The 21,893-nt window shown below is 41.5% G+C and overlaps 1 protein-coding gene across 2 annotated transcripts; it reads left to right on the top strand.

The window, feature by feature from the left end:
- The first annotated feature begins 635 nt into the window (after positions 1 to 635).
- Positions 636 to 20,999, top strand: fn1b (fibronectin 1b). Of its 2 annotated transcripts, XM_020712847.3 has the most exons (46): positions 660 to 929; positions 1,027 to 1,152; positions 1,265 to 1,402; positions 1,891 to 2,022; positions 2,412 to 2,549; positions 2,629 to 2,775; positions 2,870 to 3,046; positions 3,174 to 3,356; positions 3,503 to 3,679; positions 5,264 to 5,419; positions 5,536 to 5,664; positions 5,767 to 5,910; positions 7,048 to 7,169; positions 7,810 to 7,978; positions 8,065 to 8,241; positions 8,552 to 8,680; positions 8,774 to 8,863; positions 8,950 to 9,144; positions 10,564 to 10,842; positions 10,938 to 11,201; positions 11,294 to 11,388; positions 11,580 to 11,748; positions 11,873 to 11,959; positions 12,085 to 12,276; positions 13,602 to 13,880; positions 14,460 to 14,651; positions 14,789 to 14,878; positions 15,187 to 15,453; positions 15,555 to 15,671; positions 15,756 to 15,917; positions 16,014 to 16,169; positions 16,277 to 16,393; positions 16,702 to 16,971; positions 17,052 to 17,239; positions 17,316 to 17,403; positions 17,483 to 17,662; positions 17,738 to 17,827; positions 17,977 to 18,165; positions 18,285 to 18,374; positions 18,700 to 19,082; positions 19,154 to 19,292; positions 19,576 to 19,737; positions 19,819 to 19,944; positions 20,042 to 20,148; positions 20,234 to 20,326; positions 20,435 to 20,999. In XM_020712847.3, the coding sequence occupies exons 1-46, from the start codon at positions 791 to 793 to the stop codon at positions 20,501 to 20,503; spliced, it is 7,308 nt and encodes a 2,435-aa protein (XP_020568506.1). In that variant the 5' UTR covers positions 660 to 790; the 3' UTR covers positions 20,504 to 20,999. The 2 variants fall into 2 exon arrangements, with proteins under 2 accessions (XP_011489070.1, XP_020568506.1); XM_011490768.4 differs by lacking the exon at positions 13,602 to 13,880 and having other exon boundaries at positions 636 to 929.
- Positions 21,000 to 21,893: the final 894 nt, after the last annotated feature.

Raw genomic sequence — 21,893 nt, 5'->3', positions numbered from 1 at the left:
ATGTCAATATAAAGAACATGAATATAAACACTGCTTCAGTGCCTTTAAGGCAATACTTTTTTGGCTGTATCTATTAAATAGTTATTATTTTCTTTTTCTTAACATTTGCGTTTAACACATCCTTAAAAATGCAAATCCACACCCTAATTCCTCTATAACTTTAGTTTAAGTGTGTGTGTATATGTGTATTTGTTGCCTGGGATTTACTCATACTCAAAATGAACTTAGTATTGATAAAAGGGGGTAGTTTTATGCTCAGAATTGGTCATAATATTTTTGGAGTTAATGAAGGTTGGAGATGTTTCAATTTGATGAATGTGAAGGGAATGAGCTGGAAGGGACAACTTTTAGTTGCTGTAAAATGTAAATATAATAATTCTGACTTTATAACAGATTTAATGGATTTTTATCCGATTTTAAACAGTCACATAAAGTGTTTTCAGTTGAATTTTTACCCCCCCGCCCAAAAAAAATTGAAAAAAACTATCCAAAGACAAATGTCTTGTAATAAGAGATCCCTTTTTTCTTTATTTTTTGTGATAGTCCACACTTAAACTGATGATACATCTTCTGACCGTTTTTTCCTCTTGACATGGAGTGGGTGGTTGAAATCCCTCCCCTTTCCATGAACTAAGTGTGCGTATAAAGGCAGCCCTCTCCCCTCTGCAGGGTCTGGTTGAAGTGCTGCAAGGAGCAGCCACACAGCTGAGAACAGGGAGGGACTGAGCCAAACCTCTGCAAACTTTCATTCCTTCAGATCTGATTTTTCTTTTCTTTGTTCGTCTCCAAAATGACCGGTGGCTCACTGACAGGGTTGCTGGTTGCCTTGTGTATCAGCAGCGCAGCGCACGGCGCACCAAACAAAAGCAAAAGACAAAGTCAGTATCAGGTGGATCTTGACCTCCGCGACCCCGAGGCCGTCTCACCAGGTTAGTTTCTTTATGCATTAAGGAGAAAAAGTCAATTTTACTTGTTTTACAATGTCTGCGCAAACTAGTCCTGACGGTGTTGCGCGTTTTTACGCAGTCGTCTGTCAGGACAGCGGCCGCTCATACAGACCCTACCAGCGGTGGGAGAAGTCGTATCTCGGCAGCACATTGGTCTGCTCCTGCAGCGAAGCTGGACGCGTGGACTGCACGACCAAGCCTGAAGGTCAGAAAGACGCAGAAACACCAGGACCAGAAGCGGCTGCTGTTCAGTGTGCGCATGCACGATTCTCTGCAGCAGCTCGGTGGATAACTAACTGTGTTGTTTCTTTTCTCAGTGGAAGAAACTTGTCATGATAAATACAACGGGGAAACATACAGGATTGGTGAAACATATGAGAGACCAAGAGACGGGATGATATGGGACTGCACCTGCATCGGTTCCGGTAGAGGGAAGATCAGCTGCACCATCGCAAGTGAGTGACACCAGTTTAAAAGTCATGGGACAAAGTTTGTTTTTACTCAACGCTCTATTGGATTTTTAAGGTTGGATGTGCAACTCTGGTCTAAAGGTGAAGTTTTAAAAAGAAAAATTCTTTGAGCTCTGACTCGGGACTCAAATTTTAACAAAAAAATAACATCAAATGTTTTTTTTTTGTGGCTTTGGGATAAATGTTTATTAATTATTATTAGAGTTACTGACACTTTTCTGTGTGAAGTTTATTCTCCCCGTGCATGCATGAGTTTTCTCCGGGCACTCCGGCTGTGTGTCCTTTGACCTGTCCGGGGTGTACCCGCCTACACCCAACAGTACACGGGACAGGTTCTGGCATCCTTGTGACCCCAAAAGGGATATAGTGGGTTACAAAAATGGATGGGTTGATGGAGTTACTGACCAAATTAAGCACTAAAACTGGAGTTTAGAGCATCAATCAATCAAACTTGGCCATTGTCTCATCTGCAGATCGATGCCATGAAGGCGGGAGGTCATACAAAATTGGGGACACCTGGCAGAGGCCTCATGACACAGCTGATTACATGCTAGAGTGTGTGTGTCTTGGAAATGGCAAAGGAGAGTGGACCTGTAAACCTGTGGGTGAGTGTCAAGCTTTTCCAAATTCCAGGTCGCCGTCTAAAGGTTTTGCATCCATCTCAACTGAGATTTCATAATAATGTTTGAAACAGCCGAAATCTTCATGCATTAAATTATGAGTCTATGCTTGGTTTATCTTAAAAATGACAAATGTGCTCCGACAGGTTGTAGTGCAAGAGTGAATATAACAGAAATGTTCACAAGGCGTTATTTCTGCCAAATTGCTGTCTGTTAAATAACTTGAATAACCTTTTCTGCCTGATGTGTAATGTTTGCATTTTCAAATTATTTTGGAAGAAACGACATGATTTTTTTTAGCTTTGCCTCACCTCAACATACCACATTTCTGTGAGATGGCAAATCTTAAAAACACATCTCTGTTTTCTGTGCAGCTCAGCATTGCTATGACAACAGTGCATCATCATCATATGCTGTTGGGGAGACTTGGGAGAAGCAGTACCAAGGCTGGATGATGCTGGACTGCACCTGTCTGGGAGAGGGACACGGAAAAATACAGTGCACCTCCAGAAGTAAGCGCAGAATGAGTTCACCAACACACGCTGTTAGTTCAGATGCACCAGCTGACCACCACGCTCTTCCCCAACACAGACCGCTGCAATGACAACACCGTCAAGAAGTCTTTCCGCATCGGCGAGACCTGGATGAAGACCGACTTGAGTGGACATCGTGTGGAGTGTCTTTGCTTAGGAAATGGCCGTGGAGAGTGGAAATGTGACCGGGAGAGTGGAGCCCACAGTAAGTATTTGCTGAAAACCTTTAATAAAACTCAACATTTGGGGATTTACAAGCACTGTATTGACGCATTCCAACCTGGTTTGGTGGGATACAGGCGAGGGGACTGTGGTATACGCCCCTGAGCGATCCAGGTTTCAATCCAACAGAGAGGGAACATGCCGCACAGATTCTGGGAACTCCTACCACGAAGGACAGCGCTGGATCCGGACTCAGGGCAGCAAACAGATGCTGTGCACCTGTCTGGGCAGTGGAGCCAGCTGTCAGGAGTTGGGTAAGAGAAGTGGGGTCATTTTATTGTTTATGAGCCTCTTTTGGATTCTAAGTGTATTCCTTAACATAGGAAATAAAAAATGTGAGCAGCTCTGGTAAACACTTTTTTCTCTTGTCTGTCTGGATAGAAGCCAGGAATCAGGTGTATGGCGGTAACTCTAATGGGCAGCCATGTGCGTTTCCCTTTGTCTTCATGGGAAAAACGTACTACTCGTGCACTTCCGAAGGGCGCACAGACGGGCAGCTCTGGTGCTCCACCACCTCAAACTATGAGAGAGACCAGCAGTACTCTTTCTGTACAGAAAAAAATGGTGAGAATGTCAAAAAAACAGAACTTTTATAAAGGTTTTGTTGTTGTGTTTTGTTGCTGCTACCAGTTTTATTGATACAGTACAGATTAAACAACATTTTAATTTAATTCGGAGGATTTAACTGTCTTGTCTGCCTTTGATCCTAGCTATTGTGGCAACGCTGGGTGGAAACTCCAACGGGGCTCTCTGCCACTTCCCCTTCCTCTACAGTGGCCTCAACTACACGGATTGCACCTCAGATGGGCGGCGTGACGGCATGAGGTGGTGTGGTACCACCCATTACTATGACAGTGATCAGCTCTTTGGGTTTTGCCCCATGGCCGGTGAGTATGTGCTACTTCGTTAGTTCCTCACTGTTCAGAGTTTCATTCAGTTAAATGTGAAACTAACACAACAAACCAATGCTTACATTTGGGCAGTTTATAGATGACGCCTTTGTGTTGCTCTCATCATTCACACACTGGAGGATTATCACCAGAGTTAGGTTGACATTTCAGACAAATAGTGCATTTGTTGGTACAAGCACCAAATTTGGCATGGGATGTACAGTAGGATTGCCTCTTTCAGAAAAGCTTGTTAGCCACAAGAAAAAATCCCATACACTCAATTATTACAAAAATATTCAATGTCTGCTTGTCTCAGTCTCAACATTATGGGCTGTTCATGCAGAAAATTCAGCATTTACACTTGGGGAGTCCCTACAAAATACTATAACATGTATTTAACATACATAATATATATTTTAAAATCTTGAATTTTTTTGTGGCTGACATGCTTTCCTGAAAGAGGGAATCCTAAGGTACATCCATGGCAAATTTGGTGCTTGTACCAAAAATTGCATGATTATTTTAATAACCGGCTCCACAACCGGCTCAACAGAGGTTGGCTGCAAGTCCCGAAAGCTGGACTGAAAACTCCTTACATGGATCGCAGTGTGGATCAAAGGAGAAGGTTTCATGGGAGAACTGAAAGGAAAATAGTTGAGGCTCAGACCGCTACTCTGTAGGGACTAAAAGAAAGCTCTATGTTTGAATACTGCTAACTACTACTAATATACTAATTTACTTGCAAAGATTTTAAACCTTTTATCAGCCTTTTAAGTTGTTTGAACTTCTCTTTGCTCTACACCTTTCCAAGCTTTTCCCAGAATCGGCACAGTCGTGGTTTTTTTGTGTCATTTAGAGCTTGGATTTATACATAAGGAAACTATTATTAAAATTATTATTGCACTAATCCCTTGACAATAGAAAAACTTGACTTAAGACAAAAAAACCTCAATTTTCACTATGTTTTTTAAGGTTTTAAGGATGTTATTTTAAAGTAAAAAAAAAGGTTGTCAAGTTAAACTGGCATTTTTTAGAAATAGAAAAGTTGATCTCTGTTCTATAATAATAAGCACTAGCTTTAGATTTTATGAGAATTTATTAAGATTGACCAGCTTGTACTAAGATCAAATTCTCATTTTGTTCACATTTGGTTCTAAAATGAGTCATTTTCACTTATTACACTCGTTTTTTGTCACTATGATAAAGAGGAACTACAATAAGGTATATAAAACAAAAAAAAACAAAAAAACATTTGCCTAGAACTAGCAAAAATATTTATTATTGGGCTGTATACATTCAATTTGAAGATATTCTATCTAACCAATAACTTTTTTAGCTCATTTTTCGCTTTATGAATTTTTGTGTCCAGATTTTGATATCTTATTATAAGATTTCTTGTTAAGTAAAAATGTCTTGCAGCAAGGACTGATCACTTCACGACTTTCTAGTCATTCTCTTCTTAAAATTAAGTGTTATTTTTCCATTTTAAGGCTACCTCTTTTTTGCAGGGATTTGTCTACAAACAGAAGCTGCAGGTCAAAAGAGCAAGTTTCAGTCTTTATATTGTGTTTTTCTAACCAGCACACGAGGAAGTGTGTACCACTAATGATGGAGTGATGCACCGAGTAGGGGACAAGTGGGACAAACGACATGAAGTCCTGGGTCACCTGATGGAGTGCACATGCCTGGGCAACGGACGCGGGGAGTGGAACTGTGTTGCTTACTCACAGCTGCGAGGTCAGAAAGTTGTTTTTTTACTCAGAAAGAAATGTATGAAATAAAAATGATAATAAACAAAAACGCTGGATGGAAAATTGGAAACCAAAAGACCGATATTCCCTTTCTGAATCTAGATCAGTGCATTGTTGATGGAGCGACTTATGAAGTCAACCAGGAATTTTCCAAGCGCCATGCGGAGGGCCACATGATGAACTGCACCTGCTTTGGACAGGGGCGCGGCTGGTGGAAGTGTGATGCCATTGGTGCGTTTCTGGCTCAGTCATCAGAGATTTAAACACAAAGAATTAAAACTGATTCCACATTTCTCCTGCCCTCCTATGTCTTTCTCGTGTTTTGTACATCAGATCAGTGTCAGGAGCCGCAGAACAGGGTTTTCTATCAGATTGGAGAGCAATGGGACAAGGTCATCCATGGCGTTCAGTACCGCTGTCATTGCTATGGAAATGGGATTGGAGAAATGAGCTGTGAACCTCAGCAGACTTATCCAGGTAAAAGAAAAGCATTCATGCCAGTATCTTCTTTGTAAAATAAATGCATTTTCCCTGGGATGCTTCTTTTTTTTTTTTTTTTAAACATTTTTTAGTTTACCTTTTAAATGAAAAGCTGTGATGTGAAGAAATGCAGCTCTGCAAGCATGTAAAAACAAAACTTTAGTTCAGTTTGGAGCAGGGGTGTCAAACTCCAGGCCTTGAGGGTTGGCCTCCTTCTGGTTTTCCAGAAATCCTGCCTTATCTGGTGCTGATTAACTGGTTTAGGTGTGTTTAGCCAATAAGGAGCTTCAATGGTAGGTTGGTTGGAAAACTTGTTGGACATCAGCCCCCGAGGCCTTGATTCTGACACCCCTGGATTAGATTGAAAATGAGGATTTCTGCTGCCAAAGTTCACATTCAGAGTAGTTTAAAGACACTCACTGCAGTCTTTCAACTCTTCCACAGCATCTCAGTGCTTCTTTTGAAACCCCAACCTTTTATCCAACGGTGCTAAAAAATCCAGGCTCATTTGCCATGTTTTTGCTGGAAAACTGTTTTATTGTTTGTTTGTTGACTTTGATGTCGGACAAATGGAAAAGCGTCAAGTCATCAAATCTTCCCCCATCAGATGTAGTTGGAGAGATTTTTTCACCCCCGTTTGGCATTCTGAGACATTTTGCTGAGCTGCCACAGAGAGAATCAAAGGCCGTGACTTCCTGCTGCTGTTTGGATAAAGGTTGCCTAATTTGGCCCTTTGTACTTTAACGCTGGGTGGGTCCTGGCGGGAGGAAGTCACAGTTGAAACATTTACCTTAGACTCAACAGAGGTCACGGCTTAGAGGTGTGTGAAACCGTTAGGGTTCTTGAAAGAACAGAGGCTGGAAAATCTGTGATGAAAATGGACCTTTAGTGTTATACCGCACTGTAAGATTTCTGTGGGCGTTTAGCTGGTTTAACACCGTCTGGAGGTTTGCTTACTCCTCAAAAAAAATGATGAATCCTTTGGATGTAGCTCGTCAAAAATTTGCCAACTTTCACCTACGCTCGCCGCAGGTAACACTGTCTTATTGTGGGAGTTTTGCTCCTTCTCACAACTAACCCCACCTCTGCTCTCCTCCTCTGCTTTCCTGACGCCCGTCTTCTTGAACCCCGCAGGCGGCCGCAGACCTGTGCAGGTCTTTATCACAGAGGCAGGAAAACAGCCAGACTCCACCCCCATCCAGTGGAACCCTCCATCTTCTGCCCACATCACACACTACATCCTCAAGTGGAGAATCGTGAGTCCATGAACCAAGACTTGCCTTACGCAATCCTTTAATTGTGAAATGTTTTTTTGGAGTGACGTGTGAGATGTGGAGCCTTTGCTCATGTTTTCTGAACTTTAATAATGAACAAAGTGATTAAAGGCACATGAACTCTCTGTTACAGCCTGCATAAATAAACAGTCTCAGTCGCACCGCTTCCAAGATAAATTTCCCTCCTCTGCGATTTTTTGTTTTCTCCAAATGTCTTCACTTTGATGTGATAAAAAGGTTAAGATCTGCATCAAAATGAGTTGAAGTCTCCTGATTTCCTCCTAAGAAGTTTTTGTTTTATGTTTCCCACAGTGAATTTATTCCGAGTGCTTATTTGGCCACCCTACACCGAGTCTTGGGGCTTTAAAGCAGTCTGAATACTCATAAAACAGGATGAGGCAGTAAATGGGTGTGAGCCAGTCTCATTCCAAACTCGATTTAATTAAGGCTCCTATAAAAACTTTGTTTTATCAAAAACGCAATTATAATTTACTGAAGATTTACACTTGACATGAAGAATGTAAACTGGGATAGCTCTGTTATCTTTAGAAAAAAATACTCATTATCTTGTGCAGCTGCAGCTTTTCTAGTTTTTTTGTTTTTTTTTTTGTTCTCACATTAGAAAAATAGAGGTACCCCCTGGAGAGAGGTCAACATCCCCAGCCACATCAACTCCTACACCATCAGCGGGTTGCGTCCTAACGTGATCTACGAGGGTCAGCTGATCAGCATTCTGCGCTTCGGAGGCCGCGAGATCACACGCTTTGACTTCACAACCAATCACGGCTCCTGTGAGTAAAACAAAGATACGCTCTTTGAACGCCGCGGCTCTCCGGGAACCTCTGAAAGAACGCTGGTGTCCATCTCATCTCCTCAGTGGAGACCTCAGAGGGGGAGACGGCTGCCCCCCCTCCGTTGGTGGACACTTCGGAGTCAGTGACGGAAATCACCTCCAACAGCTTCGTTGTGTCCTGGTCCTCAGCTTCTGCCACCATCTCTGGCTTCAGAGTGGAGTATGAGCTCAGTGAGGAGGGAGCAAAGACCAAAGTCTTGGGTGAGAGACTTTAACCGTCACTCAAGCTTTACTATGTCGTTTCTAGAAAGGTATTCCTCTGTGCTGATTCTCTTGTTTATATGTAATCACAAATGTCAAACCTACATTTAACCACTGATGCAACTCTTTCTTATATCATCTAAATGTTTTAGCTCACCTATTTAGTACCTATTTATACTCAGCATTTCTTATTACAGCCTCTGTTTGTCAGAAATGTTTGATAGATTAACCGGCCATCAAACTCTGACCGTTGCATGGATGTTTCAATATTAGATGCACATGTTAAGTAACCTTTGGTGTGCCACTCCAGATCTTCCTCGCACCACTACCTCTGTCACCATCGATCAACTTCTGCCCGGACGCAGATACAACGTCAGTGTCTATGAGCTGCCGGAGCAGGGAGAGCCCAACCTCATTTTAACCACCTCACAGATCACAGGTGGAGCAGCAATCTCATGGTTTTAAATCCAGATGAGTGGAAACTTTGACGATCTAAACCCATTTTTTTGTTCTCTGAATGGTGCTCCACCAGCTCCAGACACACCAACTCTCCCTGCTGTTGATGAGGTTGGGGAAGCTTCTATCAGAGTCAGCTGGACCAGACCGCAGGCTCCTATTACAGGTAGACAAAAAACCTTAAAGTTGACATGTCAAGTGTTTTTGTTTTTTTGCTTCTGTTTGAATGCGGCTGCATGCTTGTGCCTGCAGGTTACAGAGTTGTGTACACTCCCTCTGAGGAGGGCAGCAGCACTGAGCTGACCCTCCCAAACTCTGAAAACTCTGTGACCCTGGTGGACCTTCATCCTGGACTACTGTACAACATCACCATCTATGCTGTGGAGGACCAGCTGGAGAGCGAGCCGGTTTTTGTGCAGGTCACCACGGCTGGTTCTCCCAGACAAGGTAAAAACACAGCACCAGAGCTGATCAGAAGTTTGTCTTTAATTTGCTCATTCCAGGCAGATTTTGAGTTTGATCAATGGTTTAATATAATAAATAGAATAGAAAATAATCTTTAATATCATTATTATTAATAATCATTAAAAACGATTTAGCCATCTTTCTCTCAGAGAATCATTGAACTAAGAAGAAAAAACAAACATCAGTAATAAACATTTAGTTCAGTGAGTTCCACACATCCATAAAAATCACACTAGATAGTAAATATACGCCATAGTCCCTACCTAAAAGCATATGTCTTTATGGTGAGATTTCACACATTTCCCTGGATGTAAACATAAGCTGTTCCACATTCAGCTGGTGTGTTTAATGTTTGGAAATTAATTCTAAATTAAAATCCAACAAAACAAAAAGCCAACATATCTTGGGCCTTATGATTTACTCACAACTACAGCTTTTTTAAGTGTGCATTTTGGTTCACAGCATAAAGATTATATGATAAGTAATTTTTTTGGTTACTTTGAGTCAACATAAGAATCTTTGTTACTTTTGTTAAATCTACACTTGAACTGGATTATGACATTTATGCAAAAATATAAAATGAGATAACTTCGTAGGGGTGAGATTATATGAAATTGCTACTTTCTACTCCTTTTAAGCAATACATGAAATTGAACTTTACTGTAGTTCATAATCACTATAATTAATTAATCTAATGTGACAAATGTTTGGATTGAATGCATTTCTGCAAAAATCACTATACATGATTATGAGTTATTACACTGCTAAGAAGATGGCATCATTTTCCTACACCTTTTCTTTTTTTTTCTTAGCTTTTTAATCAATGTAATACTTTATTTCTGAAACAACTTCAATATATTTGTGTGAATTATTTTTGTATTGTCTACTATCAATTCTTACAATAAACACATAAATTAAATTAAGATAAAAATGAACAAGAAAATATGCTTCATTTATACTTTATCATACTGCAGTCTCACTTTTTAGGGAGTGAAATTTTCCTTTTTTTGTTAAAATAATAGAATATCCAGTTTTTAAAACAATTTTTAAAAAAGTTATATTAACGGACAGAATAAAATGACGTCCTGAAATGGTTGAATATACAGATTAATGTCTAAAATTTTCTTTAAGCTTTCCAAAACCAAGGATTTGTCTTCTTATTTCTGCAAGTGTCCAAAAGTATTATTATCATTTTTGAGTTTGTGAAGAAAGAGCTTTCCTGTCACTGAATACGTAGCAAAAACGTTAAAAAAAATAAGCTTTGAGTCTTGAGAAAATAAAATGCATTTAAAAATGAATTTTCATTTACAAGAATGCAAAATGCTTCAATCCCCATTGATTTATTTGTAACTTAATTTCAACACAAAGCTTGACTCTTTCTAAAAAGATTCCTGTTTACAGAGGAGGTTCCAGCTCCATCAAACCTGCAGTTCTATGAGGTCTCAGATGTGAAGATCATCATCACCTGGACTGGTCCCCCCAGAGATGTGACGGGATATAGAGTGACCTACACCCCAATGGACCGGGACGGCAACGAGCTCCGACCACTGCAGCTGCCAATCTCTCCCAACGCCTATGCTGAGCTCAGCCACCTGCAGCCCGGCACGCTCTACCGCTTCTACATCTATGCCATCAGCAGCGGCACGGAGAGCAAGCCGTTAGTAGGAGAAAAGTCCACTAGTGAGTGCCATCATGAATATTCCCAAACAGAACTGGAATCATTTTTAAAAATCCCATTTTAAATGTTTTTTTCTTCATTTTTTCCCTCTGTGCAGGACCTGATGCACCCACAAACGTGCGTTTCACTGACGTTGGCCCAGACAGTGCGCTGGTCATCTGGGAGGCTCCCCGCGCCGTCGTCACCGGCTTCCGCCTCTTCCTGAGCATCGAGGGCTCCAACTCCATAGAGAAGAGGATCCCCGGCAGAACCACTCAATACCCTTTGAAAAACCTACGACCAGACACCCAGTACACAGCCACCCTGCACTCCGAGCTGGACAATGAGCTCAGTGAAGGAGTCACCAACTATTTCACCACAGGTCCGTTTATAAGAGACAGGAAATGTACCAAAGTAGAGAAAAAAACCCTGTATCCTTTTTCACTTTTTTAAAACCTGTGCTGTCCCTTTCAGCTCCCCAGTTGGGAAATGCTCCTCCTTTCAGCACTGATGTCACTGACACCTCCATCATTATCACCTGGATACCTCTTCGTAGGTTCAGCTACAAGGTAGAGAGAGACCAATCTCTGATCTTCATATCTTCATCAAAAATAAGTAAACAGAAATATTTCTCTTTTGTTTTCCTAATAAGTCTCAGATGCTAATTTAAGTGTTTACAGTAGATATTAGGCCCCGCCCCTTGTTTTAAGAGTGTTTTATTGTCTTATAATCTTTTCCCATTTTTGCCTCCTCTTTTTAGCTGTCTATTCTACCCAGCCAGGACGGCGAGTCTCCCAAAGAGGAGACCTCTGATTCTGGGCGTATATCCATTGTTGATTTGATTCCTGGAAACACATACTCCTACAGCGTCCAGCCCATTTTCAATGGCCGCAATCGTGGAAACCCCATCACCCGCAATGTCGTTACATGTGCGTATTTTATGCTAAAGAAGAAGTGACGACAAAGACTCATCAAATGTTATCTGTTTGCTGATTACACTGCTTTAACCATTGAGCCAATTTGAGCATCAACCTTTATCTTTCCTATGTGCAGCTTTGTCCCCTCCCACTGATCTCAGAGTGGTTCCTAACCCAAACACCGGGGATCTCACAGCCTACTGGACAGCCTCCAAAACACCAGGTAAATATTGACTCTTCAGCCTACAACTGGATCATGTTCCGTCCATACTTTGTGCTTTGAACTGACTTTTTTCTTCTACATATCAATTTGATATTGATTCATTTTTACCCCCCAACCATCTGCAGGAATCACAGCGTACAGAGTGACAAGCACACCAACGAATGACCAGAGAGGAAACTCTTTGGACGAGTTGGTCCCAGTAGGTCAGACCTACTGTCAACTAGAGAACCTTAATCTTGGTGTGGAGTACAACATCAGTGTGTTCAGTACCAAAGGAGAGGTGGAAAGTGTGCCAGTGTCCACTATTGTCACACCAGGTATGAGTCTCCAAGAAGGCATCTGTTGGTCTTAAACATGCAAGAAAAATTAAATGTCAAAGCCATTTTGGCTTTTTAGGGGTGGCGTTTAAAAAAAATGGATTGGAAGATGTTAAAATCAATTCTTGGAGAGTCAGTTTAATTAGTTGTGCTTGACATGTTCTATTTATTTTGTATTCTGGAGAACAGACAAAATTTTCTGCACACATTATGCAGTTACTACGGCTGCTTTCATTGGTGGTATTAAAAAATAAAACTAATCTGAAAGAACTGGACTAGTAATGCTAGTTTTGGGGCATCGATTTCACATAAAAAACATTTTCCAACTTGTCCTTCATAACTTTGCTTTTCTTACAGTCCCTCAAACTTTCGCCTTTTAGTTGGCTATCAAATTCATTTGCATTAACAAAGGCCCCGGGATTCACTTGAATGTGTCAGATTTTAAATACCTGCCAATTGAAACGTACTTTTCAGAAACTCAGAAATTATAGTTTTAGCCATCGCAATGTTTGCTTTTAGATTTAGTCTGTGGAAATGTAACAAGTTTAAAAGCGGGCTTTATTGTACTTTTAATTATCCTGGATCTCTGCAAGCTCTTGGAAAAAAAGATAATTCTGCTTAACAAATAGAAACGTAACATTTTTGCTGCATTCATGGTCTACACACAATAAAAATCACATATGCTTCACCTGGGGCTTCACAGCGGTTGGTGGCTAGCACTGTCACCTCACAGTAAATAGTAAATCCCTCTCTGTGTGGAGTTTGGGAGTACAGTTAGTCCCGGCTTCCACCCGCAGTCTAAAAACAGGTTTTATAGGTTGATTGGGGACTTTAATTTGTCTCTTGGAAGTGACCATTTCTGTCTGTGTGTGGTCCTGCAATGGACTGTCAATGGTGTTCCCCTCCTTTTTATTTTACCCTTAATTAGCTGGGATTGGCTCCGGCAACCTCATGACCCTGCACTAAACAGGAATTTTATGCAAACAGGATGCAGATTTGGAACAAACATGACTGACATGTGCTATAAGCCTCTATAACATTACCAAGATTTAAAAACATAGATGAAGTCGCTGTAGAGCTTTTCATCATGTTTCATTAACAACAAAAAAAACATTTTCTCCTCTGTCGCCTGCATGAAGATTATGGTAATTACTTTTTAATTTAATTTTCCTTTAAGCATGACCCAAAATAGCATGATGTATTTTTCTGTAATTGTGTAGCTTGGCTGCTGTTGGTTTCTGTTCTTTGCAGAAAGGACTTGAATGCTTATTGTTTATGTTTTCTCTAAATTTGCCTGCGCTTTATCACTGGCCTAACCCTTTCAGAAATTCCCAAACCGAGTCACATTGACTTTGTCAACATAACTGACACCACCATTGGCCTGCGCTGGACCCCTCTGAACTCCAACACCATAACCGCTTACCGGATAACGGTGGTAACAACAGGCGAGAGCTTGCCAATATTCCAAGATTTGGTGGAGGTGTCTGCTGGTTATTACACCATTCATGGTTTGGAGCCTGGCGTGGACTATGACATCAGTATCACCACGGTTACAGAGACGGGGGAAAGCAAGGCGGCCACATACACAAAGCAGACGCATGCGGGTGATTTTCTCCTGTAGTCCATTATGAGAGGGCTTTGGTTATGCATGAATTCATTTCCATGAAATGTCAGATCTCTTTAATGAAAGTAAAATATTCTGTTTTAGGTTTTTACTTCTTTTTTCATGCTAACTTCAGTTAGATGTTATGTTAAAGATTTACATATTTCTGAGCTCTATTACAGATGAATAGAAACTTCATTGATTATTCAAGTTTTTGAAATCATTATGTTACTTCCTGAAGGTTACGCTTTTTTGCATAAATTGATACTGCAGCATGTCTCTTTCTGTTTACAAAGTTATTAAAATAAGGGGGGAAACAAGCTTTGGTTTTCAAATTTTGGTAAAATATGAAAGTGGAATCCTAATTAGTTTAGACACCTCACAGTTAGGTCTGTCATCAGGCTTAACAATAAAAAATAACAACTGATTTAGGATCTGCAAAACAAAATGCAGATTCATTTGTTTTGCTTATACTTAAATAAACACAAGTTTTTAATGTTTGCATTAACACAATTAAAAAAAGTGCTTTCTTAAAGTCTTTAAAACTAAAAGAGAAATCCCTCCCCACTTATCCTTGCAGCCATGGCGCCTCCCCTTTACCTGCAGTTTGGAAGTGTGGGCCCTGACTACATCAGAATTACATGGACAATCCCCAATATTGCCTCTCCGAGCGACATCTCTCGATTTGTTATCCGTTACCACCCCACAGCTACAGACGATGACATCAAGGAGGTCAATGTTGGGGGAGCCACCAGCACATACCTGCTGAACAGTAAGGGCTCCTGTACTCTTAGGGTCCTCAGGGATTCAAAAGATCAAAACTTTTGAGTTCAATAAATCCTACAGTGTCCTTGGTACTGATTTGTGTGAGTCCGCTCTCTAACTGCACATCTTCCTTCTTTTATAAAGACCTGCAACCAAACACAGAGTACCACATCAGTGTTGTGTGTGTCTACGGTGAACGAGAAAGTGCGCCAATAACAGGAATTCAGAGAACGAGTGAGTATGTCTGATTTCAACTTTGGGTGGACAAATGTGGATTCAAAGTTATTGTTTTATTTTTACTTTATTTGGTCAATTTTAGAAAATTGCTACAATTTACAATCATCTGTCAAAAAAAGAAACATACGTAGAATGTTTTTAACCATCGCATAAAATGATGATAATCATTCAAATTAAATCGTGGTGCTAATTATTTGTGTTTATTTATGTCATAAACCACATATTTATGCCAGCTCACCAATAACATCCAAGTGTTTTAGTCATAGTTCTGAAATGAGGCTAAAATTGATATTGTATGCTTTTAGCTCTTGATTCTCCAACCGGCCTTGACTTCTCTGACATCCGGACCAACTCCTTCACCGTCCACTGGCTGCCTCCGATTGCTTCCATCACCGGCTACAGAATCCATCACCAGAAGACGAGCGGTGGAAGAGCCAAGGATGTGAGGGTTCCCCCTACCAGGACCCATTTCACTTTGACTGGTCTGGAACCTGATACGGAGTACATGATCTATGTGTATGCTGTCAGTCACAGTCAGGAAAGTCAGCCCCTGACTGGCACTCAGGCCACCAGTAAGTTTTCGTTTCTTAATGACATTAAATGAAAAAGCAAACCTGTGTGATTTTTAAACCAAATGTGTTCTTTTTCTCCACTTTCCACATCAAACACTCAGCCTCTGATGCACTTACTGACCTGGAGGTCACATCCTCCACCCACAACAGTATCACCATTCGATGGGAAGCCCCATCTGCCTCAGTGAATAGCTACAGGATCACTTATGGAGGGACAAGTCTGTACCTGGGATTATTTTCCAGCTTCTTTTCTTTTACAAAAGACCGAGTTTTATAAGTGATCCCTCTTTGTTCTCCTGTAGGTGGAGAATCTCCTGTGGAGAGAATGATCCCAGGGACCCAGACCACCTACACCCTCACTGACCTGGAGCCTGGTACTGACTACACTATCTCAGTCTATGCTATTTCAACAAGAGGAGACACCCCCGCCTCCAATACCCATGCTACTATAACTCACCGAACTGGTACACTTCCTGTAATAATTACCTAAAAAAATGAAATTGGTTACATGTTTTTATACATTTGAAATTCAAAATTAATCTTTTGGTCCTGGATTATAGATACTCTGCCCCCGAGTAGTATGAAAGTCATGGATGTGAGTGACAACGCCATCAAAGTGAGCTGGAGTCCGGCTCAAGGACCAATCCAAGGCTACAGAGTCACAAGTATACCCAAAAATGGTTTGGGACCCTCCTACTCTGAATTGGTGTCTCCAGGTAGTTATTGAAAGACCACCTGTAAACAAATGCATGAAGATAAAGTTTTTTGTCTTTTCTTTACCATTTAAAACCAAATCTCATCAGTTCTTGCTCTTCTGATGCAGATCAGACTGAGATGACAATCACAGGCCTGATGCCTACTGTCGAGTATGTTGTCAGTGTTTATGCTCTGGGAAATAACGGACAGCCATCAACCCCCATGGTGGAGAATGCCATCACCGGTTGGTTTGATTCAATTGTTGAAACCAAGAGGAGAAGCTTAAACATATACAGTATATTTACAGACCCTTTCCAAAAATTAGAATATTATGGAAAAGGGTGTTCATTTCCATTATTCCATTAAAAAAATATTGTTTAACTGATTCAAAGAATGTATTTGTTTATTTTTACATAGATTTGAGTTCTAGCTCATAAAACTTTCTAAAACAGGATTTGGGAAAAAGTCTGTATTTATAGGAAGAACTTTATGTATATCATACATGGCAGTTTTTGTTTAGGCTTAAAGAAAAATGTGCTTTGTTCCTTTTAGCAATGGATGGTCCCAAGGAGCTGACCTTTTCTAACATCGACTCCACTTCCATGCGCATCACCTGGGACAGCCCGGACGGCAGCGTCACATCATACAGGGTCTTGTACTCCAGCTCAGAGGAGGGGGAGAGAGAGCTGCGACCCGCCCCCAGAGGCAGTCAGAACAGTGCAGTACTGAGAGGTCTCCGGCCCGGCACCGAATACACCGTTAAAGTCATCGCCCTGAATGGCCAAACACCAAGCACGCCATTAGTGGGAACCCAAGCCACAGGTAGACCGGAACGATGAACAAAAACACTTTATGAAGTGTTTTTTTTTATTACAGCTTTGAATTGTGTTTTTCTACTTCAGTCATCAATGCACCAACCAACATGGTCATCTCCGATGTTGGACTGTCCTCGTTCACCGTGTCATGGCAGGCTCCAAACGCTCGCCTGACAGGCTACCGGGTGGTTATCACACCCAAGAACATCAACAGCCCAAGCAAAGAAATGAGCCTTTCACCAGACACCACCAGTGTTGTGGTTCCTCGACTGACGGTAAGCTCAGCTCCTCGTGTCTAAATTCATATCACTTCCATGAGACAATGATGTGCCTTATGTATGCCGTCTGCAGGCAGCAACAGAATACCAGATACAAGTCTATGCACTAAAGAACTCCGTCACCAGCCGACCTCTGGAGGGACTTGTAACCACACTAGAAGGTAACAAGCTTCCTTATTAACTGACCAATTTCCATTTTTTTGATTCAACTTATCTTTTGCTGTTTTTTATTCTATGCAGACTTGAGTCCTCCATGGCGCGTGCAACAGTATGATGTCAGGGATACTTCTTTTAAATTACAGTGGCGTAACAAGGCAAGAACTCTCACCGGTATCCTTATTGAAATCACACCCACCTCTGGATCACTGCCCAGCATTACAAAAACCATCCCAGGAGATGCAACCTCCTACACTGTCACAGGTGCGCCCCGCTCTCATGTTTGTCCTGTTCTCTAACGTAGGATCAGTCTCACTCAAAGATCGGTTTCTGCCTCAGGTCTTCAGCCAGGAACCACGTACTCGGTTAACTTGTACAGTCTGAACGGCAACACCAGGAGCGCTCCAGTATTTTTAAGGATTGAAACAGGTATGAAGCAAATCTGTAAAATGGTGATCACAGCACCGTGAAAAAAAAAGTATTGGTTTACGTAAATCTGCTTTTTTCCAACAATATAAACATGATGCAGGAACTCATAAAATGTCATGAAGAATACAAACTGATGTTTTTTTTCACAGCCGGACCTGTGGTTCAACCTCCCACCAACCTCAGATTTGCATCTGTGACCCCCACCTCGATCTCGTTCACCTGGCAGCCACCTGCCTCACACGTCTCAGGATACTACGTCACCTACGAGGAGCTGGGACGTTCCCCTCAGCAGCTCATACCCCAGCCGCACTCAGGCCAAACCTACGCCACCATAACGGGTATCAACGCCACCCGCTCCATTTTTGCTTTGATTGTTCAAAATTCACAATGATTAAACCGGATCCGTCGTTGACATCAGCTGCAGCTTCACTTACTGTATATCTTCTGTTCTCCTTAGGCCTGAAACCAAACACTAAGTACATTATCAGAATCATCGCCATCCAAAACACACAGAGGAGCAAGCCCCTGGAAGGCGAAATCAGGACTAGTGAGTTTTCTCCAAAATCTATATTTTATTAGGACATTCCTTGAAACAGAAAGATGAGAACGATATTGTTCAATGTTAGATTTAGGTGGCTGCTTTTAATGGCTCTGAAGCAAAGATGTGTTGTGAAAATCCTTCAGAGCTTGGCTTGTTTTTTGGATTGCTTTCTAATGCAAAATATCAACAGGTGTTCAGAAAATCTGTGACATTAATATTGCCCTGTAAATGCTGCATATTTGACGCCCCCTGCTGGCCATTAATTTGCAGAGTAGCTCAGCTTTAATTTCATCTAACCTGCTTGCTTATTAACCGTATCTTTCCCGCACAGAGCCGGAGATCTCGCTTCTGCCTCAGCCCCACCACCCTAGTGGTGTCAGCCCGCTGGATGTGCCCGAAACTGACTTTGGCGGTCAGGGCCAGCATGTGGAGTACATAGAGTACAACAATAGGGAAGACAGCAGTGGAAACCCACAGTCGCCCTACGGGCAAGTTCGTGAGCCTCTGGTCTATGTCTCCCACCCTGATGCAGAAGGTCGCAGGGTGCCTTTCCTAAAACTGAACGTTCCCATTGGATCCATCCCCTTTAACGAGTCAAGAGTGCCGCTTGAAGCTCAAACTCAGACCAGGATCTCATGGAAGCCCTACAGGCAGAGCAGTGCCTACCTGGTGTCCTGCTATCCTCTCACAAGCATCAATGAGAAGATGTTCGAGGTAACAGAAGATGATTCCCATTCATGCTGTGTTCTGTTTTGGATGGATTCATAAACTGTGTTCCTACGCAGATCCGCCTGCCAGAAACAGCCACCACCGCTAACCTGATCGGACTCACACCTGGGGCAAACTACAACGTGATTGTGGAGGCACTGCTGGGGGCACTCAAGCACAAAATTCTGGAGCAAGTTGTGACTCCCGGAAACACCAGTAAGCAACACCTGATTTGAGCTCAGAGCAAAGCAGAACCTGCTCCATAATAGTCACAGATCTACACCAGGACTGTACCCAGGGTGTGACCTTCTGTTGGACTGCATGATTATTTTAAGTGATGAAACTGATTCTCAACAAAAACTGTCACTGACACATCATTATTGTGCGTTTTTCATTTGACTGCAGCCCAAACTGCATGGTGAGAAATCCCTCAGGTCACTGAGAAGCGTTTCTAATGCAGGGAAACACTTTAACGCCCCTCTTGTTCTACTTCTCTCAGTCCAGAATGGCGTTCCTTCCACCAGTGACTCCTGCTACGACACCTTTACCTCCACCTACTACAATGTCGGTGCAGAGTGGGAGAGGATGTCCGAGACTGGCTTCAAGCTGTGGTGCAAGTGCTTGGGCATGGGCAGTGGCCACTTCCGATGTGACTCATCTAGTAAGTGCCATAAAACAAACATGATCACTCACACTTGTGATCTTTCTATTCATGCTTAATGTTGTGATCTTCTGCAAACAGAATGGTGCCATGACAACGGAGTCAACTATCAAATCGGAGAGCAGTGGGACCGTCAGGCAGAGAACGGCCACTTGATGAGCTGCACTTGTCTGGGAAACGGCAAGGGAGAGTTCAAGTGTGAACCGCGTAAGGCCTCCTTTAATAACCAGAAAAATGTTATGTGACTGCCTCGCCATGTTTAGGAGCCACATGTGACTTTTAATGTGTAATCCAATCCAAACAGATAAATCAGTGTGTTACGACGATGGCAAAACCTACCAGGTGGGCAACCAGTGGCAGAAGGAGTACCTGGGTGCGATCTGCACCTGCACCTGCTTTGGAGGACAACAGGTGTGATATTTTTTTTAATTTGATGCTGCGAGAATATTTAGCCGGGAAACTTTATTTCAACCTTGTGTGACATTTGTCTCATTAGGGGTGGAGATGTGAGAACTGTCGCAGACCAGGCGGTGAGGTTGATGCCATTCCTCTGCAGCCAGTTAGACATGGAGACAACACCCTGCTTAAAGTGAGTGGGCCGCTATTGATTCTGATAATTATTCTTAAGGTCACATCCCAGCTCATTTAAGTTCATTCTCTGAGAAAGCTTAACGTCTAAAATCTCACTGATTTTCAGAAAATCCACTGCCCCATTGAGTGCCTCCGACCTGACCTGCTGGCAGACGCACAAGCTCCTCCAAACTAAGAAACGAAGCGCCACCAGTCCGGCATCCGCTCTCCTCTCACCGTCTAGTTACTGCACTGCATCACTTTGTAGACGCCCGTTCAACTGATCACAGTTCTTATATGCACCTCTGCCTGCTGTCGGATCAATCCCGGTCGTTTCTGAAAGCCGGTCTCTTCACTGTGACTCTCAGCACCACAGTTTTCACATGTTTCTCTCTCAAATGGGGTTTACTCTTTTTTTAACCAAGAATGAAAGCACAGCACCAAAGAATGTTGCTGTTTCATCCCTACTGTCCATAGAAACTTTTGCTTTTCTTTGTTGAAACTCTTCTTTCATTCCTGAATGGATGCACTACTTGTGATTGAAATTCTGATCTCTTTTTACTAATTTATCTCATTAATTCCAGCTTGTGAATGTGAACTGTTCTATTTTTGTACTTTGTTGGTGCCAAACTGTTTTCCTGACAAGAAAAAAAAAAGTCCCTTGTTTCAATAAAGCTGGAGACATCCTGAAATTGAATCTGTGTCTTATTTTGTAGGAGCTGCTTGAGTTCTACATTGTATTTGTTACTTTTCAGAATCAAAGCATTTCTTTAATTTATTGTTAAATGTTTACTTTTACTTTTTTTTAGTTTTAACCTGCGTAAAAATTGACAATCGTGCCAAATGACATTGTTCTATAAAACTGAGGTCAGAGCTTTGTAAAAGTCACTGCATCTTCACCCTTTAGAGCACTTTATAACTCGATTTAAATGCTTTAGTTTCTGATTCACACTATAGCATCATCTGATGAACCAACAAGTCATTTTTATTTCATGTTGTCAAATGAGGTTTATATTTAAAAAAAAAAAAACTTTTTAGGGTCTGCATTTCCTCTCCTTCATGTTTTTATTTATTTTTTGTCATGCTAAAGGTTTTTTCTTGAGCTTCTGCTATCTCTCGAGCTGAAACAAAGTCCAGGGAGAATATTCTGTACTAAAAACGGACAGATTTTTGAGCACCACGTTCCACTGAAAATCAACTGGTCACTGACAACCAGAATTTATATATAGCCAACTTTTTTTTCTTTCGTATTTTTGAACAAATTAAGTGATCTGACGGGCACGTTATGGTTCGAAAAATACACCAAGGGTCACCTAATTAGTTCTGATTGTATTTTTGTTAGAATTATACATTTTTGGCTGAGATACCCCTTAAGCAGTAAAATAAACTTATTTTATTTTAAAATCACTGCAGACATTCACTACAGTGAAATGATCCTGTGATACACGGTGTCTTATTTTAAAAGTAAGTCAAGTGACCCTGTCAAAACTTGTAAACTATTTTATATTTTTAAATAGGGGAATTTTCCCTTTTTTATTGCTTTATTTATGAAAAAATTAATAGATAATTTATATAAATAACAGTAA

This window comes from Oryzias latipes, chromosome 3, assembly GCF_053564925.1.
Source record: "Oryzias latipes strain Hd-rR chromosome 3, Olatipes_Hd-rR_3.1".
Taxonomy (NCBI): Eukaryota; Metazoa; Chordata; class Actinopteri; order Beloniformes; family Adrianichthyidae; genus Oryzias; species Oryzias latipes.
Note: the sequence above shows the minus strand (reverse complement) of the source record. Positions and strands in the feature narration are given on the sequence as shown.

Excerpts from the sequence above, each read along its gene's own strand:
- fn1b (XM_020712847.3), top strand. The coding sequence starts at position 791 with ATGACCGGTGGCTCACTGACAGGGTTGCTGGTTGCCTTGTGTATCAGC. Across the intron at positions 2,023-2,411 it reads GTGGACCTGTAAACCTGTGG|CTCAGCATTGCTATGACAAC; the intron begins GTGAGTGTCAAG and ends TTTTCTGTGCAG. Across the intron at positions 8,242-8,551 it reads AGCAAAGACCAAAGTCTTGG|ATCTTCCTCGCACCACTACC; the intron begins GTGAGAGACTTT and ends GTGCCACTCCAG.